Below are 19,126 nucleotides of genomic sequence, written 5' to 3' on the forward strand. Positions count from 1 at the left end.
TTCAGGCAGCACTGCGGAGACACGGAGAAAGTGTGCGCAAACAGCGACCTCTAGCGACAGGACCGCAGAGCACCTCAAAGATAGCTGCTTTATTTTTCAGGATTTTCCGCAGTGTTAACCAGAGATAGCTGGACCAGCCCAACTACACTGCAAATGGTTAAAATACTTTTATCAAAACGATTATTTACATTATTTATATTTAATTTGATTCAACAACCTATTGGTTTATTTTACAGGGATATTCACTTGTTACAAAGATCACAGAAATAACATATGTAAATTTGTTGTTAAAATTTAAGTCTTCAATTGTACAAAAATACTGCCAGTAAACAAGGAAATAAGCTTGGAGTAAGCGCACAATGTGTCATCTAATGAATACATGTATTTCTGTGATTGAAATTATTTTTCATGAGGATCACTGTGGTTATTGTTGTTGATTGTGACCACTAGGAGGTGCTACATCGCCACAAAGCCATCATTAAAGGGCAATGACGAGACTTCCAAGTGAGGCTTTAAAACAGTTTAAAAGAAATTTAATAAATGTGCCTTTCTATCTATAAACAAATATAACTGTGAGCTATATTTTTGGGATATTTATGGCGGTGTATCTTTGCAGCAATCTTCTTCTTTTGGCTGCTTCCTTTAGGGGTCACCACAGGAGATCATCTCACCCTGTCCCCCAGCATCCTTCTCTATTACGCTGGTGTAAAAGAGAAGTTACTCCTTCACTACATCCATATGAACCTCCTCTGAGGTCTTCCTCTTTTTTTCCTCAGCTTAAACATAATTTTGTATAATATATCCCACCTCTGCATGTGTGCAAACTATCTCACCTTTGCCTCTCTGACTTTGTCTCCAAACTGCTCAATTTGTGCTGTCCCTAATGTCTCCCAATGAAAATCTGACGATCTTCAGATAAATGCCTGGTCCTGACCCCATGCATTTATTAAACATTTATTAAAAATATATCATTTTCACACATAAACACACTGAAGAACCACACTGAAGAACAAGACAGAAATTAATTTGAAAAACACACCTCCATGTTTATTCATGAGTTATACAAGATACGATACATTAAAGTATGTACAAAAGTCTCAACAATGAAATATCAAAAGAGAAAATAATACAAATATTTTAATCTTTCTTCCAATAAAAACCTGCATCGTGTCTTATTGCAAGCCAGCTTCTTCAGACTGGCATTACGCTTCAAGTCAGCCACTGGGTGTCTCTTATGAAAGGTCATATTTATAAAATGGGGTGTGAAGTTATTTTGAAATCCGGCAAGCATGTATAGGTTATCTAAGAGAAGTAATGCCAGCATGCCTGTAGAGGTATGCAGTATGTGCAAGGACATTTGTGAGCACTCTGTGCCAGTGTGCAGCTATCGACATACAGTTTGAATGCATACATTGCTGACAATGAACAAACCATAATCAGTTTTTCTCTTCTGCATCTACAACAGTTCCAAAAAACCAAAAATATCACTTTGCACTCAAAACACTTAAACCGCTGTCTCAAGCTTTAATACCCGTTCAGCATGCAGTTACAATCAGACTCATAAACTTCAGTTCCAGAGTAGCGTTCGCCCTAAATCTGACGGCCTTCGCTGTTATCGCGCCACATCTTAAACTTACAAAACTGAGTTGTAACAAAGACAATTGAACCCCTCGCTTCATAAACGCGACGATCAAGATGCAGAAACCTTTTAAAGTCCGGCAGTAAAAACACAAAAGTCCCAGTGTGTTGCATACCGGCAGCATGCGTGCTCATGCACTCTGCAGCTACTGGAGTTGCATGCAGCTGTGCGGTACGCATTCAGCCTGTTCCTCCAGCTCAGGGCAGGGGGTTCCAGCATTGGCTGGTCGTAAGAGGATGTAACGTGTGCGGTGGCGGACACTGCCCCTGGAGCAGGGACCCAGACACAAACCCCAAGACGACCAGAGCGACACTTCACAGTCCAATGGCGTTGCTGAGAAAGAGATGAGGAAAATATAAGAGACAGGGAAAAAGGTGTAGAAGTACTGCGATTTACCAAAGACGCAACTATGCTGTGAGTTTCCTGTAGCATTTAAAGGTACTGAGTGCATTCCCATTTTATACTATGATTTAACCAACCAAATACTCATTAAATCACATTTATATTTATTCAGTAGAGACATAGACTGCTAACCTACTTAAATCGTCATTAGATGTGACTAAATGAACCATAATGTAACTTCAATGCAATGAAAAACACAATAAAACCACATTATGTGTCTCTTTGATTACCTGTGCTCTCCTATCCAATCATTTGCATCGATATTTGGCCTTTCAGCATTAAATGTGTCCAGTGGTCATACCTGAGAAGCGGCGGGGACTGATAGAGTTGGGCAGAATGTGGTTGGACATCGCGGTTTGATGGTCACGTGATCTGCTCTGTCGCATGATCCTTATGCTGGCAATCGGTGGAAGATCCTTCAAGCGTGGATAGTAGAAGGAGTTGGCCGGGTGGTTTGGAAACTGAGAGGTGATCTGGACAAGTCAACAAAGAGCGATGAGGCATATCTCATCAGGAGAGCCAGCAGATTCTCAAGACAACTTTGAATGGACAATAGCCCACTTTCAGACACATGCTGGGAAAAGATAGATGGTCCGTTACGCAAGAGAGCCTTCTTAACTGAAAAAACAACTTCATGTCAGACGTGAGGCCTGCCAAGCAATAACTTAAGTGAAGGAATGATATCCCTTAAGCATGCTGCAAAGTTCTAAACATAAAAATAAGACAATACAAAAATGTACCTAGAACGTAGAGAAGTGTCAGGTTATGAGCACATGATGTACTAGTCCACACTGGAAGCATTCCTACCTTTGTGATGTTTTCTGGAGGGCTGGTGGGGAAGTTGGGAGAGGAGAAAGTGAATCCACTGTCTGTGCCGGCATCATAAGGGTGGAGGTCAACCGTCACTTCCTGTTTCCATTGGTTGCCCTCACAAAGATTTAGGCTGTCCACACCAACAAACCAGTCAGGGCTGGGGATCACCTTCACCATCAGGGACAGCTGTTGATACAAGAGACACTGTTAAGTGAATATTTAAGCTTATAGGCCAGAACTAGTCTTAATCGGTCAAGTCATCGGTTCATAAGCAGATATAAACTGAGTGGCAAAGCTATAAAGTGCTTTAATATTGACAGCATGGATGTCTTTGTGTTGGTGTCAGGGTGGAAAAGCTATCCAAACTTACAGGGCCCCATGGGAAAAAATAAATGCCACCTAAACCTAAAAAGTGGCAGCAAGAACTGCAATCAAGCATTTGTAATAATTGACAATAGGTCTTTCAGATTACTGGGGCTCACCATCTTTGCAGAATTGTTTTAATACAACCCTAGTAAGCGGTCTGTTTATGGTCATCCTAAAGCATCTCCATCAGATTTAACTCCAGACTTTGATTAGGCCACTCCAAAACCTTTCTGTTCATTTTTCAGTCATTCAGAGGTCGGTTTGGATAGCATTTTTCACTTCGTTCATAAACAAAATCATTATACTTGGGTTTGACTAATGAAATGTGCACGATGATCTAAAAGTAAGTGCACAAATATGCAAAAAAAAAAAAAAAGAAATCAGGAAGGGGCCAGATACGTTTGAAAGAATTGTTCATTATTTTGATTTATTTTCACATTGCAAAGCTTCAGCAGCACTTTGTGTTCAGTCACTATTCTCAGATGTCAGACTATGACGTTGAGCATTATCCTTTTAACAGCAGCGATGATGAAAATGCAGTCACATTAATCATTAATTAGTAGTCTAACTCACTATAGCACAAATGTTACACTCAATCCTCTGTTATTATTTCTGTGGTTACAATCAAAAGTCTAACTGTGGAATTCTGGATGAGAAAAGGCTGACCGAAGGCTCTTTGGGGAAGAAAAGACAAACAATCCATAAAAAACAATAAATCTGATCCCATCAGCACAGCAATATTTTGTTATAATGCTTCTTGTCTTTCAGTACAGTCTAAACCGTAATTACGTGGACAGCCAGGCTCTTTTTGTTCATCAGGCTCTGTGCTTTAGAGCATCCACTTTGTTCTAAAATAATGCTAAAAACATCCCAGCTTTAATATGTAATAGACGTGATATACTTATATTTCCAAATTACAGGGCCCAGATTTTTGGGGGTTCAACAGCAATTGGACATTTGGCTACCAAGTGTGTTACATTTAAAAATTAGTATATGTACTAAAGAGTATAGACTGACAAAAAGTGCTTGTCAATATAAGTAAACAACATGGTCTTCCAGAGTGATCAGAGATAGTTGGCTTGACAGATCAATAGACAGGCATGCGTGCAGTAACACTCTCAGAAATAAGCTTACAGTATAAGTCCATTTTTGTCCTGATAGGTATTATCTACACAAAGTTATTGCCTAAGCAACATTACTGGACCTTAAGGCAGCTTTTCAGGGGCCAAAAAGAGTACATATTTTCACTTTTAGGGTTTGTGAGGCAGATTATGTTCAGTTTCTTTAGTATCCAAGTCCTTTAATGTAATCAATTAGATTATGTTCACCTGTGACTCATTTTCTCTCCAGGTGTTTCCGCTCTGCTTCAATCTTCCGTCTGTGTATTTATAGTGCTGCCTTCCCTCTACTGTCAATGTCACTGTTAACTTTACACAATACAAGTTGCTGTTCTCTGGTTTTTAGTGTCTTCTAGCCCCAGGGAGTTTTTACTATTCATTGACTTTGTTTCTCTTTTGTGGTTTGCCTCACAAACATCATCAGCTTAACAAAGGGCTCGCCGTTTGCTCCTGCCCCCGTGTGTCTGCATGTTGGGTCCTTCTTCACCACACACTAACACCCACAAAAACATGAAGCAATAACTCTGAGTAAAATGCAACTGAGATATATAAAATTAAAGGTTTATTTATTCAAATAATTGTATATATTGTATATATGCACCAAAGTGATGCATACGTTACTGTGTAATCTGCTTACTGAAGACCAGATTAAAGCTAAAGGTAACTCACAACAGGCCAGGACAGAAGGTTTCTGCAGAAAAGATCCAGGGGAGCATGTAGACATCTGTGTGTAAGGACTTCCGAAAACCACTGTCACGGTTCTGGGTCAGTTTTGACCCAGTATTTTGAGTTTCTCGTGTCTTGGTTTAATTTTGTATTTTGTATTGTATTGTATTTTGATTCTTTTACATTGTTGACCATTATGAGAATTATAGGTTTCTGTTTATTCATGTTTTAGGACTTGCTCCTTGGTTGTGTTCTCATGTTTATTGCAGGTTTAGTTCAGTGTCTAGTCTGTCTCTCAGTGTCGTGTCTGCATCTTTGTTTAGTGATTCATGTTTCTTGTTGTCTTTTGTGTGTGCAGCTTTGCTCCCCCTGTCTCGTTAGTCCAATCCCTCCCAGCTGTGTCTCCCTCCTGTTGCCCATTCCCTGATTACCACCCTGTGTATATTAGCCCTGTGTTTTCCTGTGCTCAGTGTCGCGTCGTACCATCAGATTATGCCTGTGTGTTTCTGTTCTCAGTAGTCAGCGGTCACTTCATGTTTTGTTTTCATGCCAGCAATAAAGCGAAGGTTTTGAGTTGTATTCAGTGTCCGAGTCTCGCATTTGCATCCTCCTCTCCATCCGCCTGCACAGAGCCCTGACAACCACTCGCTGTGGATTTCCAACAAGATTTTGTCTGACTTTGTGCATATCTGTAAAATTACTTGTAAAACCTAAACTTGGGCTCTCTGTGTTAAAGTGGATACGTGTGACTGTCCAAATGCTCACTGCGTGAACTATATTACAGGAATCATTCTGCGGAACTATAAATGCATTAAGAATGACATCACGCACAAAAACACAGCTGATCTCAGGATTTATAGCCCTAAAACTTATAAATGCATGTGAGCTCATGAGCTTACTCAGTTTCCTGTGCAGGGTTAAACTGTGTGTTCTCTGTGATGGATGTTTCCTGAGTGCCGGTGACCTCATACAGGAAGTGGCCTGGAGGTCAGCACACACCGAGGTCACAGATGACCAGAAAAAAGCACATCTGAAAACGCCTCCTCACTCAAGGGCCGATATTTGAGGACCTTGGCTAAGCTGCTCAGTCTCAGGGAGGGATTGGTGGGCTTGGCTGGCTTTTGATGGATAGGAAAGGGTGGCCTGGAGGGTAGGTAGAGTCAGCATGACACATGAAGTCTGTTTCTTGGCTGTAATTCATGCCAGAGAACAGAAAAAAACAAATCAGAGGTCGCACTCTTGCTTTTATGAATCTACTCATCCACTCTTTCCTTTCTTCCTCCCTTTATTCTGCAAACGCCGCTCCTTCATCGTCCTCTTTTTTCAGCCTCCTCTGAAACAGCGGCTTTTCCAAGAAATCATTCTGCTATATCCATCGGGCCACTCAGCAAGGATGTCTTCTCAGGGGTATTCCTCGTCAGCAGCTTGATCAGTCCGCGGATGTTTTGCAACGCACGGGCCAGGAAGTGTCTCCAAAGCACAGACGGTTTCAAATCTCCCATGACCCCTCTCACTTTTTTCCCCAACCCATCAAAACAAACAGCATAGTCATCCCTGAAAGCATGCGACTCTGTCACCTGAATACTTGCTCTCAAAAAGCACTGAATTTCACAACGGGGCTTATTCGTTGTAATCTGTCTGTTTTAAATTACACACCAAGAGCAGAAGAGTCATGAACAGTGGAGATGGAAATCATATGTGTTTGGGATTTTTTTTTGCTTTTTAGGTCACTGAGTATGAATGTTTTGGTTGTTTGGAAGAGAATGGATGGTATTTATAAATGAGCGTGCGGGAGAAACAGACAGAGAAGCACAATAGCAGACTGAGCAGACGACAGCTTCACATCATTCACGTGTGCTCGGCACAAACCCGCCTATGTCACGCTTTCCTTTGCCGTTCTGCTCACAGGTCTAAAAACAGACCATTTAAAAGCAGCCACAGGCATCATATACCTAGATGACAAGCTGCTAAGCTGCTGTCCATGACTCGTACTTACCAACGATGCCCTCCGACCAGGTTGTTTATGATTTTTTTTAAGGTCCTCGGGTTCAAGCAGTGCGACAGGCAATAAACAAATGTAGGTCACCAGACTTTCAGGCAGACACACACCTATTCCTAAAAGCTCCAGTAAAATGTCCACCCTCTCCTCTACACCTTTTTCTTTCTTGTTCATCAGCTGCGTATGCCTGACTCATAAAGGGGTTATTTTATTTCGAGTTGTAACTTTTCCACATGGCCATGCTTCAAATCCTTTGCCTTTGTTTAAAGCCCAGCTCCTAAATTTAACCCGAGCCTCAACAAAGAGTCCAACCGTGACTTTTGCTCCCGCACTCGGTCACCATTCAAGATACGCAGCGCTATCCAGCAATGAGTAAAGCCACAACTTTAAATATGGCTCATGTGGGACCCCAGCAGTTATCCTCCACAGCTGGTTCTTTAGTGCAACAGTTTCACATTGTGTTTCCTTAGAAAAGGATTTTCCCTGCTAAGCTGCAGTACAGGAAATCTGACACAGAAGAAAAGAAAAGTTTGCAAAAAAAACAATCTTGGTAAACATTTACTTAATTTGGTTCACTCGGGTGGCTGAAGTCACATGAAGATGCTCTGATCACCTGGGATCACTTTAAGGTTGAGCACACGGGTAAAATGATCAAAGCAACCATTAAATGTTGGTGTAGAAGAGGCATGGGAGCATATGTTATTATTCTTGTCTGCTTCCAAAATATGGAGCCAGTTGAAGGCTTAAAGCAGGTAAACTGTTATCTACAAAAGCAGCTGACATTTTCTTGTCTTTATTGGACCATGGGCGAAGTGTAAAAACAGTGTGCTGCTCTTTATATAGTGGGTGTCATCTAGTTGTTATATATTTAATTTCATCATCACATGACGATATCGTAACGTTTGCTGTACCAATTTATCAAACTTCTTATCTAGCGCTAAGAAAACAGGCAAATGTGTTTCCAGAAACAGCTCCCTGTGCTGCGCGTCATCATGGGTCCGCAGCAGACAGAGCACAGACCTTGCAGGATGGATGTGGGCGTTTGTGGCTGCAGAGCTGAAGCACTTCAGCTAAACGTAGGCTGATTGGATAGTGGAAAGAAGTGGTGAAGTGTTTAATCAGAGCAGATGAACGTGGATGTTATGGGGAGGCTGGTCACCAGATGACGGAATAGGTTTAGCCCAGCAGATGGTTTGTGTGACTTACTGCGTCTGAGTATTTATGAAGGTAAATTTGTGCCTACCAGTGAACTCCGGGGATGAATAAGCATCTCTGTGGAGCTGTGCCCGATGCCGTTGGGGATGCCAGCCGTTCGGTACATGGCGCCGACCACGCGCTTCTTCCTGGCCTCCTTGGCTGTCTTCATCAGCTCCACCGTCACTCCGAGTTCAGCGAAGCTCTGAACCCCTGCGCTGGCTGGAGCGCCCTCCTCCCATAGCCGAAAATGACGATTATGGCTGACCGCTAAAGAGAGAAAAGAAAGTGAAGAAAGAGGAGATGACAGGAGTAAGATGCTTATTCACTGGAATGCATATCAATGTCAGCGAAGCACCACAGAGCCTCAGCCAGACGATGAGATCATTTCCACCAGTGGAGCCTGCATGTATTTCTATGGCTCTTTCCTCCTTCCTGCACTTAAGCATTTAATTCTAAAGGAATTGCCCACATGCATGTCTTTGGCAATATTGCAAGGTTACAGTTACGTCTTTCTCCATCTATCACTCCATCTATCACTGAAGAAACCACAACACTGCTGCCAGGAGGTAGGTCAGGAACTCGGATTGGCAGCCAGATGGTGGATAAAATAATAAATTCATAACTTTTACACTTGCTTTTTCTGATACGTCGGGTCCGTGAGCATTTGCCTCACATTCCTATATTTTGTTGTGGCTATCTATGAAATCGCTTTGAATGGAGACACTGATTTAGGCTGAACTGTTTGTACCACAGCTTCTGGAGCTACGTTGTTGAATCCCACAGAGCTAATGGCCTGGGCCGGTGGTTTTAAGGGCAAAGTAAGGTTAGCCAGAAACACGTTGACAAATGCTCTGATGGTTCTGCATTACCTCACTTTTCAGACCCGCGTACAGGCGCACGCACTCCAACGCATTTAAGTTAAAACGCCGAGCCACGCACACGCATGATCTGCCCAGCACACTTCACACACTATCTTGTTTCTTTCCAAACTGCGATTACTTCACGCTTAATTACATTACCATCCTAACAAATTTCCCACAAGCATCATTGAAACTTGATAACCCATCACGTTTGAGCCCTATCAAGACATAAAATCCCATTTCCCTCTAATTCTCTTGAGTATTTATTTTTGGCTATGACAAACTCCATTCCTCCTTTATTCTGTTGGCCATCAGACCTTCTTCAGGTTGTTTTTTTTTTGTGCAGTGATAGATTTCATCTCCAGTCTTCTTTGTGTCCCCCTGCTGCAGACTCTGAGGCTACTGAGGTCTTTGTTTTTCTTTTCTTGTGACAAAGTTCAATCCCCGGTGCCCAGCACCCTGGAACATTAAAAGCCATTATGGGTGTGTCAGAATCTCTGATGCCTCTGTCTATATGGAGTAAGTAGGACATCATCCTCTGGCAAAGCAGTCGAGCACCAATGGGAGACCTGGAAACCAGCAGCACAGCAGTCCAAGACGCCGCACACACAGATGTGCAGACATCTGCCATCCATCCATCCATCCGCAATGTTTGTTTTTTGCTTTTTTTAAAAGAGGGAGAATATAAGGTTGTATTTGGTTCTGCTTCTCCTCCTCCTGGCTCCGAGGTGAGTGGTCTGACCCCACCACACCCCAACTATCATCACCCACCTTCAGCAGCCCCAAACTCACCACTCCAGTCTTTACCGCCAACACTGTGGTAAACCAGCGGAAATGTGGGAAGGAGAGTAGGACTGACTCGAAGAAATAGAGAAATATTAAAGATACGGCTGAAGAGAAGTTAGAGAAACAAAGAGAAACACTACCATCTGGGAGCATTTAGGTTGTTTTTCTTGTTGCTCTCAACTTTTTGCTGTTTTGCTCATTAACATCTCTAACCTCTTTTTGTATGCAGTTGTGCATGAAGCTCCTTGATGAGGAACAAAAAATAAATAAACTGCCCTTGGGTGAAGCAGAAGTTGCTTCAGTGTGACTGCTCGTCCAAAATGTCCTTAAATCTCACTGTGAATGTGATTTGTGCATTTTGATTGGCTCACCTGTTACACAAAAGCTTTACATTAGTAAATTCTTAACTGCTGAAAATAAATGAAAAAAAAAAATACTGTGACTCTTTGCTGCTGTTGCGAATCTGAAGTAATAGTCCACATGCAATGGACTATCAGGTGTCACAGTAAAAATTTCCATTTAACATGGATGATTTTCCAGTAACCCGTGTTTCCACCCCCATGGGTCTTTCTCACCTATGAGTTTGGACCACTGTGCAGGGGGTCGGAACAGTGGATACTGCTTTGGGAAAGCCTGAGGGCTCCAGTGACCAGTAAAGACCAGGATGTAGGAAGCAGGACTCTTGGCTGTGCATTCTGTCCCAATGAGCGGTCGCAAAGGCCCAGCAAATGTGAAGCAAAGCTTCACGAGTACGAGGAGGAGCTGCTGCAGCCAGCCACAGGTCAGGTGCTCTGATGACGTCATCTGCAAGAAATGGAGAAATGAAAAAAAAAACAAACAAAAAACATTAAAGTCTTTCTCCCTGCTCTGTGCACTATCATTGTAAAAAGAAATAAATAAATCACTGTGGAAAATGGCATGAACAAAAAGCTGCTGAACAAGTCTACCGTAAACTCTGTGACATATAATCTTGTACGTGGGCAAGTAAATGAAAAAATCGCAAGACAAACATTTAGGAAACCAAACCCAGACAATCCCGGAAAATCAGTATGAGTGGGAAAATTCCATATCCCAGCCCTGATATCAAAACACAGCCTTTTTATCAAAGACCAAAGCCCGATGAACTCCCTGACCCTTAGGCTTCCTATTAAAGAAACTCTCCCATTTCTTTGGTCCGGCCAAGAGACTTCTGACAAAAAGCCAGTTTCTGGCTACACGTTGTAATGTCTGCTGTAGACGCCGCCTTTAAATAAAACAACATGTCTGAGGATGGATACAAATTTCTGTCTGCTCTACTGATCTCACCGACTGACCATCCGCTGACCACCAGCTGCTGACTCAGACTCACACTCTATTAAGAGGCAGAGGGGCGACGGGGGCATGACAATTGCTCAAAATGCATTTCAGCTCCATAGGTCACAGTCTAGAAACCCCCATTTGTTTTGAACTCTTTGTGATTTTTACATTCATGATAACAATATTAATGGGAAATCCACAGAAATTCTGGTGAAAATGCTTTTAGTAGAATTTATTTTTAAATTTATTGTGTTTTGTTTTTCTGTTTTTTTAATGAGTCTACCTTTGTGGAGAGATAATCTGTTATCTCTAACAAAGTAGCCAACAAAGTAGTCACTACATCTGTCCTCTCAATTTTCTGTTTTATAGCTGGCTAACATTAATAGCAATAACATTATTCACTTTGTTGGAGTGTTGGCCTGGTATTTATTGTCATTGGACGAGCAGAAGAAAATGGATTGCTGTGAATTATAAACTCTCTCCACCACAACTACTTCTATGTTGCATACTGAGGGTAAAGAAGTAGTGTTGTCTTTACTTTGTTTTTAAGATTATTACAAAAAAATCTCAGCTCAACTTGCAACTTTGCAATCAAACCAACTATAAAAACCAGATAAACTGCTGGAACAGCTGTTCATTAGCAGAAGTACGAAATCGGCCAATCACAGGGCAAGAATTCTGTGCATTTCTGTGCAGACATAAAATAGAAAGGCAAAATTAAAATTGACTTTAATAACTACTTGTTACAACCAAGGTATGCAGAAGAGCAACTCTGAACCTTGAAGCTGAAAGGCTACAGCAGCAGAAAACCAAATTGGGTGCCGATTTTGTCAACTAAGAACAGGAAGTTGAGGATAAAATTCATAGAGCTCACCAATACTGAACAACAGCAAACTGGAAAAATGTTGCCTGGTCTAATAAGTCCCAATTTCTGCTGCAGCTTTCAAAAGGTAGAGTCAGAATTTGGTGTAAATAACATGAAAGCATGGAACCATCCTGCTCTGAATCAACAGTTCAGGTTGGCTGTGGCTAGCAGCCTTTGGGCTCCTTCATACCAACTGAGCATTGCTGTTGATCATGTCCATCTGGGTGCTTCCAGCCATGTCACAAAGCTCAAATCATCTCCAAATTGGTTTCTTGAACATGACAATGAGTTCACTGTATTCAAATGGCCTCCACAGTCACCAGTTCTCAATTCAATAGAGAAACTGTGGGATGTGGTGCAACAGGAGATGTACAGCCAACAAATCTGCAGCAACTCTGTGATGCTGTCGTGTCAACATGGATCAAAATCTCTGAGGAACGTTACCAGCACCTTGTTGTATTTGTGCCATGAAGAATTAAGGTACTTCTGGGAGCAAAACAGGGTCCAACCAGGTACTAGCAAGTAATGAAGTGGCCAGTACACAAAAAGGAAAGACACACGGGGGCAGTGCATTAAAAATTTGAGCAATTGCAAAGGTGGGAAACACACAAGGGCAGGAAGTGGAGGATTAGGAAGCGGATTCTCACAGTGAAGAGGGCAGCATTTGTGTTTGCTGCCAGCTTTCAAGGGTAGCTGTAATGACAGAATTTTGAGCAACTGGCATAGCCTTACTGTTGAACTCTTAATGGCAAAGAAAGAGTCCCACTGTCAGAAGAGTTAAAGAAGACGAGCAAGAAGAGCGGCAGAAAATCAATAGTTGGATTCAGAAGGAAATTCACAGCCTCGGGACCCAAGAGGATTTTAGCTGGCATTATTTCTCCTAAATGAAAGAACAACCTGCAGTACTGTGTGTCATAGTGTGCACGTACCAATTTACATCTAAATTTGCTCCAGATCTGGCTTTTTAATTTCCGCTTTCAAAATGTGATCTTACAATTATTCCCAAATACCGTCCTAATCCAAACCGGCACCTAGATTAGATGGCCCCAAAGTCATCAACATGCTTCACTGAGTCACGCATTTCAAGGGAAAATACACAAAATGACATCACCTCACTTATTGTGTTTTATTTGCAGATCTTTTAGCTCTGTCTCCAGTGTGTAATTTCAAGGCAGATCTTTTTTTTCGTTTGTGTGATACAGAAAGGGAGAGTGGCATTTGTATGAGTTACTATAGTATAACTAAAACTCCAAGCAGCTGCAGAATGCAGACAGTTAAATTTGGGCAAGTCAAAAACGCACACGTGTATGTAACACCCCCCCCACACACACACACACACAAAACACTCATGTCCTGCTGCACATTGTCAGTGAAGTCTATTTTCAGGGGTCAGATAGTATTACTCTGCCAATATAGCTGCAAAACTCCAACTCTGACACTTTTCTGACCGCGTCCTCGCAGCGTGTTTTATCCATTCCCCGTCTCCATTAAACGTCTCCACTGCACTGTTTAATTGCCAGCTGTAAAAGATACCCCACATATGGTGACACACAGAGGTCCCGCTTTGATCGTGCAGCTCAGTCATCAGATCACCTCACTGACTGCTGCAGCTTGGCTGGAGGCAGATGAAGCTTCAGGATGAGAAGTATGGGTCTCCTTCCAGAGAGTAACTTCAGCTTCTTATCTTATCTTTGTGACTGAAGCTTGTGTGTGGAAATTCATGACCTGGACCCTGCAGGCTTTAACATCAGCATGTGAACTTGGTAACTTTGACTGTCCTGTCTGCTCTCTCCACTATGTTTATTAGAGAAAAGGAGGGAAACGCTGTGACAGGGTGATGCAAACACTTACTTAAACACTCTGGACGCAAAAGATACAATTTTTTTTTTGTCTGAATATGATCTTTTATTCTGAAATTATTTGTTTCTGATCAACTCTGACCTGCTCTACAGTGAGACTGGTTTATTTGACCCTCTTTTGAATTCATCCCATTGACCCCGTAACACACTAAAGAGACATTTCTTGAATTCCCACATGGACACGATGAGCTTTATCGGTCAGCACGCAGACACACTACCAGCTGATGCGTGCTGCTGCAACGCATGCAGAGATAATAGCTTCTTTTTTTAAAAAAAAAATACACATAAAAGACACAAAAACTGTCAAACACGCAGTTACATGCACGCACACAATTTAGATGTGCACTCACCAGTCGGCACAGACAGACAAACACAGCAGTTTTTCTGTCAGGCACGAGACACAATAAAACAAGGGGATGTGGCGCAGAGCCACACTTAAGCGGCTGCCGCCCTCCGGGCACATTTACTGTGCAATTAAAGTGGCTTCAAGCAGAGATAATACACACATTCACCTCAGCTCATACACAAAGGCATTCGGTTATGAACACAAAAGCACAGATTTGTTCACGCAGCCGGAGGTATGTTTGTTTTTAACAAGAAAATGGAAAGGGGATAATTTGCTTTTGTGGCCAAGATTTTTCATGCAAATCTTTTACGGGGCAACGGCCGGTTTAGGAGTTTGCGTCGAGAATGGAGACACATCAGTCTGTCTTAAATTAGCCTACTTCTACGCAACCATTTCATTCATTCGTGCATACAAAGAGACAACGCAGCGAGATGTGCATCACATCAACGGCAGGTCTGAAACTTTCACTGCTTCTCGTGTAGCTGGAGGGGAAATTATGACACCTGGTACAAAAGGAAAGTGAGGAGGATATGGATTTATAATATGAAAAAAGAAGAACTAAAAATGAGCTGTGAAACAGAAAAATAAGCATCTAGTCGAATCATTCCTGCAAGGGAAGAGTTCGGTGATGGGAAATCGATTCATCTCTTTATTTACTTGAATATTTCAATCACTGCCACTTAACACAAATCTGCTACATTTCAGAGAAAATAGTGTGATTATTAGATACTTTACTAGCTAGTAGCAAGATCACAAATTAGTTTTGTGTACAACCAACCTTCAGTCTGGGCTTTTTAAATGCATGCAGTATAACATAACGCTGAATTCTGCAGAATTAGATATTTTCAATTGAAATTTGATGCATCATATCAAATTTCAATTGAATTCAATAGTCAGTGTTCAATATTACATTATATTTCAGAGGCAATAATGACAAGGTTAAAATTATACATTTACTTAAGCAAGATTCTCCATTAAAGTGGGTATTTGGGTTAAACTCACCCAGGCTTTCTGTGCAGTGAATGAATGAAGTCGCTCAGTGTGTGTTCCCTACCTGTGCTGGATTATCAGTGACAGAGAGAAGCTGCAGCAGACTCACAGAGAGGGTACAGCTCCACTTGCTCCCTATTGTAACCGGTTTTCTGGTGCAGCCTTATCAACCTCTATCCCTCGGTTGCCCGTCTTTATCTCTTTCCAAATTTCTCTCCTCCTCCCTTCTCCGTATCTCCTCATGTTACCCTCCTCTTTCTCTCTTCCTTTCTCCTGCTTTCTCCTCCCCCTCCTCGTTTTTTTTCCCTTTTCCTCCCCCTACCTCTCCTTGTATGGAAAGGCAGTTAACAGCCTCACTCCTCTCCCCTCTTTTCTCCCTCTTAGCCTCTCTCTCTATTCTTTCAGTGGCTGTGTAAATTCAACAGGCACATTGCTGACAAGGTAATCAACACCACCTTGGCCTCTCTCTCTCTCTCGTCATACCCCGTTCAGCTCTATGTATTATCTTGCCCCAGTTTTTCAGCTCAAGCTGTCAGACTTGAGAGGTGTAGAGTTGCTGAATAATGGCAGTAAATTAGAAAGAGAAAGAAGCGGGGCTTCATGCACAGACATGCAACCTGGATAACAGATGAGCTCAGTCTGGACAGAAGCATGGGCTTTTATTTCTGCAGTGAACGCACTGATTGGACACCGCAGATAACCAAAGAGTTTAAAGTGGTTCCTGTCTTCTTTTTTTCCCGCCCCTTTCAAATAGTTCTCCTGTCCTGTGGCCTATCCAGCTGTGATCTCAGTTGAGGAACCCCATTTCCTCAGGTCAGAGTGTCTAAGTATGTGTGTATATATGAGAGAGTGAAAGAGACGTGTGGCCACCAGGTCCCACAGCTGGTAGACACATGGACGACCAGGGAGGTTTCTGTTGCCGGTCGCCACAAACTTATCAACGTGTCAGAGGCTGAAACTAAATAAGACTGTTTGTATGCGGTGCAACAAAGCAGCCTACGTTTCATCAATACACACAACCTGCTTGGGCTCAGTGTGGACCGAGCCTTGCCACTCTCAAGACACGTGCTATCAGCTTGACCTGGCAAACATCAGCCAGAGCAAGAAGAAAACAGAGGCAGCCACGTCACTATATAGCCTTAAACCTTCCTGGAATAAGTAGGGATGACGAGGCGAGGGCAGAGGAAGAGTGGGGTTAGATGTGGATCGGGTAACAATTTGGACTTTGTGTCCTGCAGTTATAAACAATCACGCAAACACCATCAACCCATCTGTTTCCACTACTACTTCCTCACCAGCTCTATCTATCTATCTATCTATCTATCTATCTATCTATCTATCTATCTGTTCATGCTGATGCTGTTGAAAGTAGGTTACGGGAAATAAGCATGACTCACTTGCTGCTGCCTGCTGATTAATGACAGTGAGCTTAGCATCCAGACTGACTTACGGCGTTAATGTGAAATGTCAGTGACACTCTATCAGCTGCACAGGTGTGCATGCGTACATGCAATCAAACACACTGCACCCACAAAACGACCTTAGTTTTGAGCCCACATTGGGAGGTATGCCGGTGGACACTGACACACGTGTGCCTGCAAACCTATGTGGGAATTGATGACTGCTTACATTACCATAACACACGCAGTGCTCACGGTTAAGCTGCGCTCTCCAGTGCACACACACACACTCAAAAAGTCTTGCTTTAGGACACCGGATACAGCAGCGTATTTGCCTGACTGACGCAAACTGGCAAGATAGCTGGAGGTTTTCTTCCTGTCGATCACGTGCTCACGTCAGTGCTACACGAGCCAAGCGAGTAGAGCAATGAAAGGAAAACCGTGAGCTAATCACAGAGCGTTGTGCGTGGGACATACTAGCTCCACTGTGTCAGCCTCACTGCCATGAACACTCTGCGCCCCTATAACAGGACCGACAGGAGGAAAGAACAGCAGGGAGAACAGATGGATTACACCGATACACGGTGCATGAGACCAAAACCAACAATGTGTTCATCCATCTCTCAACTCCTCAGCACATCTTTACCCTCCCTGTGCCACGCAGCTCAAACCCATTTATCCTTGCAAGAGATAAATATTTAAAAACAAGTCACAAATATATACTCGTTCCCTAAAACACATGGGTGTGGAGATGTTACCGATCAAAGAGGAGTTGGCACGACAGAACAGAACATTTTGGTATAGGTTTCGATGTTTTGCAAAATGAAAATAAAAACAGAATCCAATGGTTTTTAAATCATCTAAAATACTGTAAATAATTGAAATGTGAAAACTGAGAAATTTGTTTATTTCTTTGACCCAAAAAGCACTATTTGAAGAGGATGTGACAGGGTCATGTTTACCCCTGTGTTACATCAGCTCATCTTTTAACAACAGTCTATAAGAGTTCGTGAACCGAGCAGAGCGACTGCACTAGCTTTGTAAGAAATGTATTTCCCAGTCTTGCTTGACAGAAGATGTTAGGTTCTCAACAGGGGGACTCAGGGCCTTTGTTAAAATGTATTACTCATTTATAAAGACACATACGGCTCATTTCATCTGTCCCCAAACAGACCCCGATTCGCTGCAATGGTAAGAAAGACCAGTAAAAATTTGTGATCAAACACCACCTCAGATTTCAAAGTGTGAATACATTCTCAGAAAGTGGGTCGACATCTTTAAAAATTACACATATTTTGAAAAGTACTCCAAAGAACCAAAATTTTCACAACAGTCATTATGTATGTCTAACCTTTGGACCTCAATTTTCTAATACAAATCATAGATCTGCATGATTTGTGCTGATTTGAGATGGAGTGACCCATAATTACCTCAGAGCACTGTAAATGATGAACTGAAGCAGGGCATCTTGTTTTTTATGTCTTGTCTTTGAATTTGTAAATCGTTATTTGTCCTTTTGAAACCCATTTTACTATACTTGACATTATTTTCAGTATATTTTTTTATTTACATAGATATATCACATGTGTAGCATTCATTAAATTGTTTAGTAAGTTTATTTAATTGTTTAGTAATAAGAACAAGATCGCGGATAGAAGCGGGTGAAATGGACTTCCTCCGAAGAGTGGCCTCTCCCTTACAGATAGGGTGAGAAGTTCGGCCATCCGGGAGGGGCTCAGAGTAGAGCCGCTGCTCCTCCACATCGAAAGGAGCCAGCTGAGGTGGTTCGGGCATCTGACAAGGATGCCTTAATGGCGCCTCCTGGGTGAGCTGTTCCCGGCACGTCCCATCAGGAGGAGGCCCTGGTGCAGAACCAGGACATGCTGGAGACTTTTCTTTTTCTCATTTAGAATTTAATGCCGCTGTATTTTCTAAATTCTGTATGCTTTACATTGTTTTGTTGTTTTTACTTACGTTTTGCACATTATCTCAAATATTTAAGTTATGTTATCTGTGATAAAGTCCCCTGTATTAACAAAGTGATGTTTTTTTTGTTTTTTTAACAAAGTTGAAGTCTATGGCGAAGATAAATTAACTATCTCAGAGTACCAGAGTACCGGATTCATTCATTTTTAATGGAAAGCAAAACTGATATCTTACTGATTCGGTTAGAAAAGAATGAAATTACTCCAAAGATGCCAAACAGCTTTGAAGATAAGATCCCTCCACATGGGGGGACATCAATCTGCCAGACTAATTTATCATAAGGGCAAGCACGCAACCAATATGAGACACATGTGGGTCTGTCAAATCGCTCCCCTGTATAACCAGAAAGACCCCAAACCGTTTTATTTCTTAACGTTTTCAACTCTGTATCTAAGACCTCTGTGTTGTTTTCTTTTCCACTCAAACCTGCAGACGACTCGTTTTAAAGAGCAGTTAAATGAAATTACTGACCTTGCAGAAGCAGGGCAGGAACCAGTTCTCACATTTTACTGGCCTGACCTGAAGGACTCCCTCCTCC

The 19,126-nt window shown here is 42.2% G+C and overlaps 1 protein-coding gene across 3 annotated transcripts; it reads right to left on the reverse strand.

The window, feature by feature from the left end:
* Positions 1–1,051: 1,051 nt before the first annotated feature.
* Positions 1,052–19,126, reverse strand: spon2a (spondin 2a, extracellular matrix protein). Of its 3 annotated transcripts, none has more exons than XM_006781505.3 (6): positions 19,060–19,126; positions 10,422–10,650; positions 8,247–8,467; positions 2,849–3,040; positions 2,343–2,514; positions 1,052–1,972 (listed from the first exon to the last, which is right to left on the reverse strand). In XM_006781505.3, exons 2-6 carry the CDS (start codon positions 10,648–10,650, stop codon positions 1,785–1,787), a joined length of 1,002 nt encoding a protein of 333 aa, XP_006781568.1. In that variant the 5' UTR covers positions 19,060–19,126; the 3' UTR covers positions 1,052–1,784. The 3 variants fall into 3 exon arrangements, with proteins under 3 accessions (XP_006781568.1, XP_006781567.1, XP_035767609.1); XM_006781504.3 differs by lacking the exon at positions 19,060–19,126 and adding an exon at positions 15,267–15,417; XM_035911716.2 differs by lacking the exon at positions 19,060–19,126 and adding an exon at positions 15,312–15,411.

The sequence above is a fragment of the Neolamprologus brichardi genome, chromosome 2 (assembly GCF_056152115.1).
Source record: "Neolamprologus brichardi isolate AB-2024 chromosome 2, ASM5615211v1, whole genome shotgun sequence".
Classification (NCBI taxonomy): Eukaryota; Metazoa; Chordata; class Actinopteri; order Cichliformes; family Cichlidae; genus Neolamprologus; species Neolamprologus brichardi.

Excerpts from the sequence above, each read along its gene's own strand:
- spon2a (XM_006781505.3), bottom strand. The coding sequence starts at position 10,650 with ATGACGTCATCAGAGCACCTGACCTGTGGCTGGCTGCAGCAGCTCCTC. Across the intron at positions 3,041-8,246 it reads TTCATCCCCGGAGTTCACTG|CTGTCCCTGATGGTGAAGGT; the intron begins GTAGGCACAAAT and ends TTGTATCAACAG. Across the intron at positions 1,973-2,342 it reads CAGTCCCCGCCGCTTCTCAG|CAACGCCATTGGACTGTGAA; the intron begins GTATGACCACTG and ends TCTCTTTCTCAG.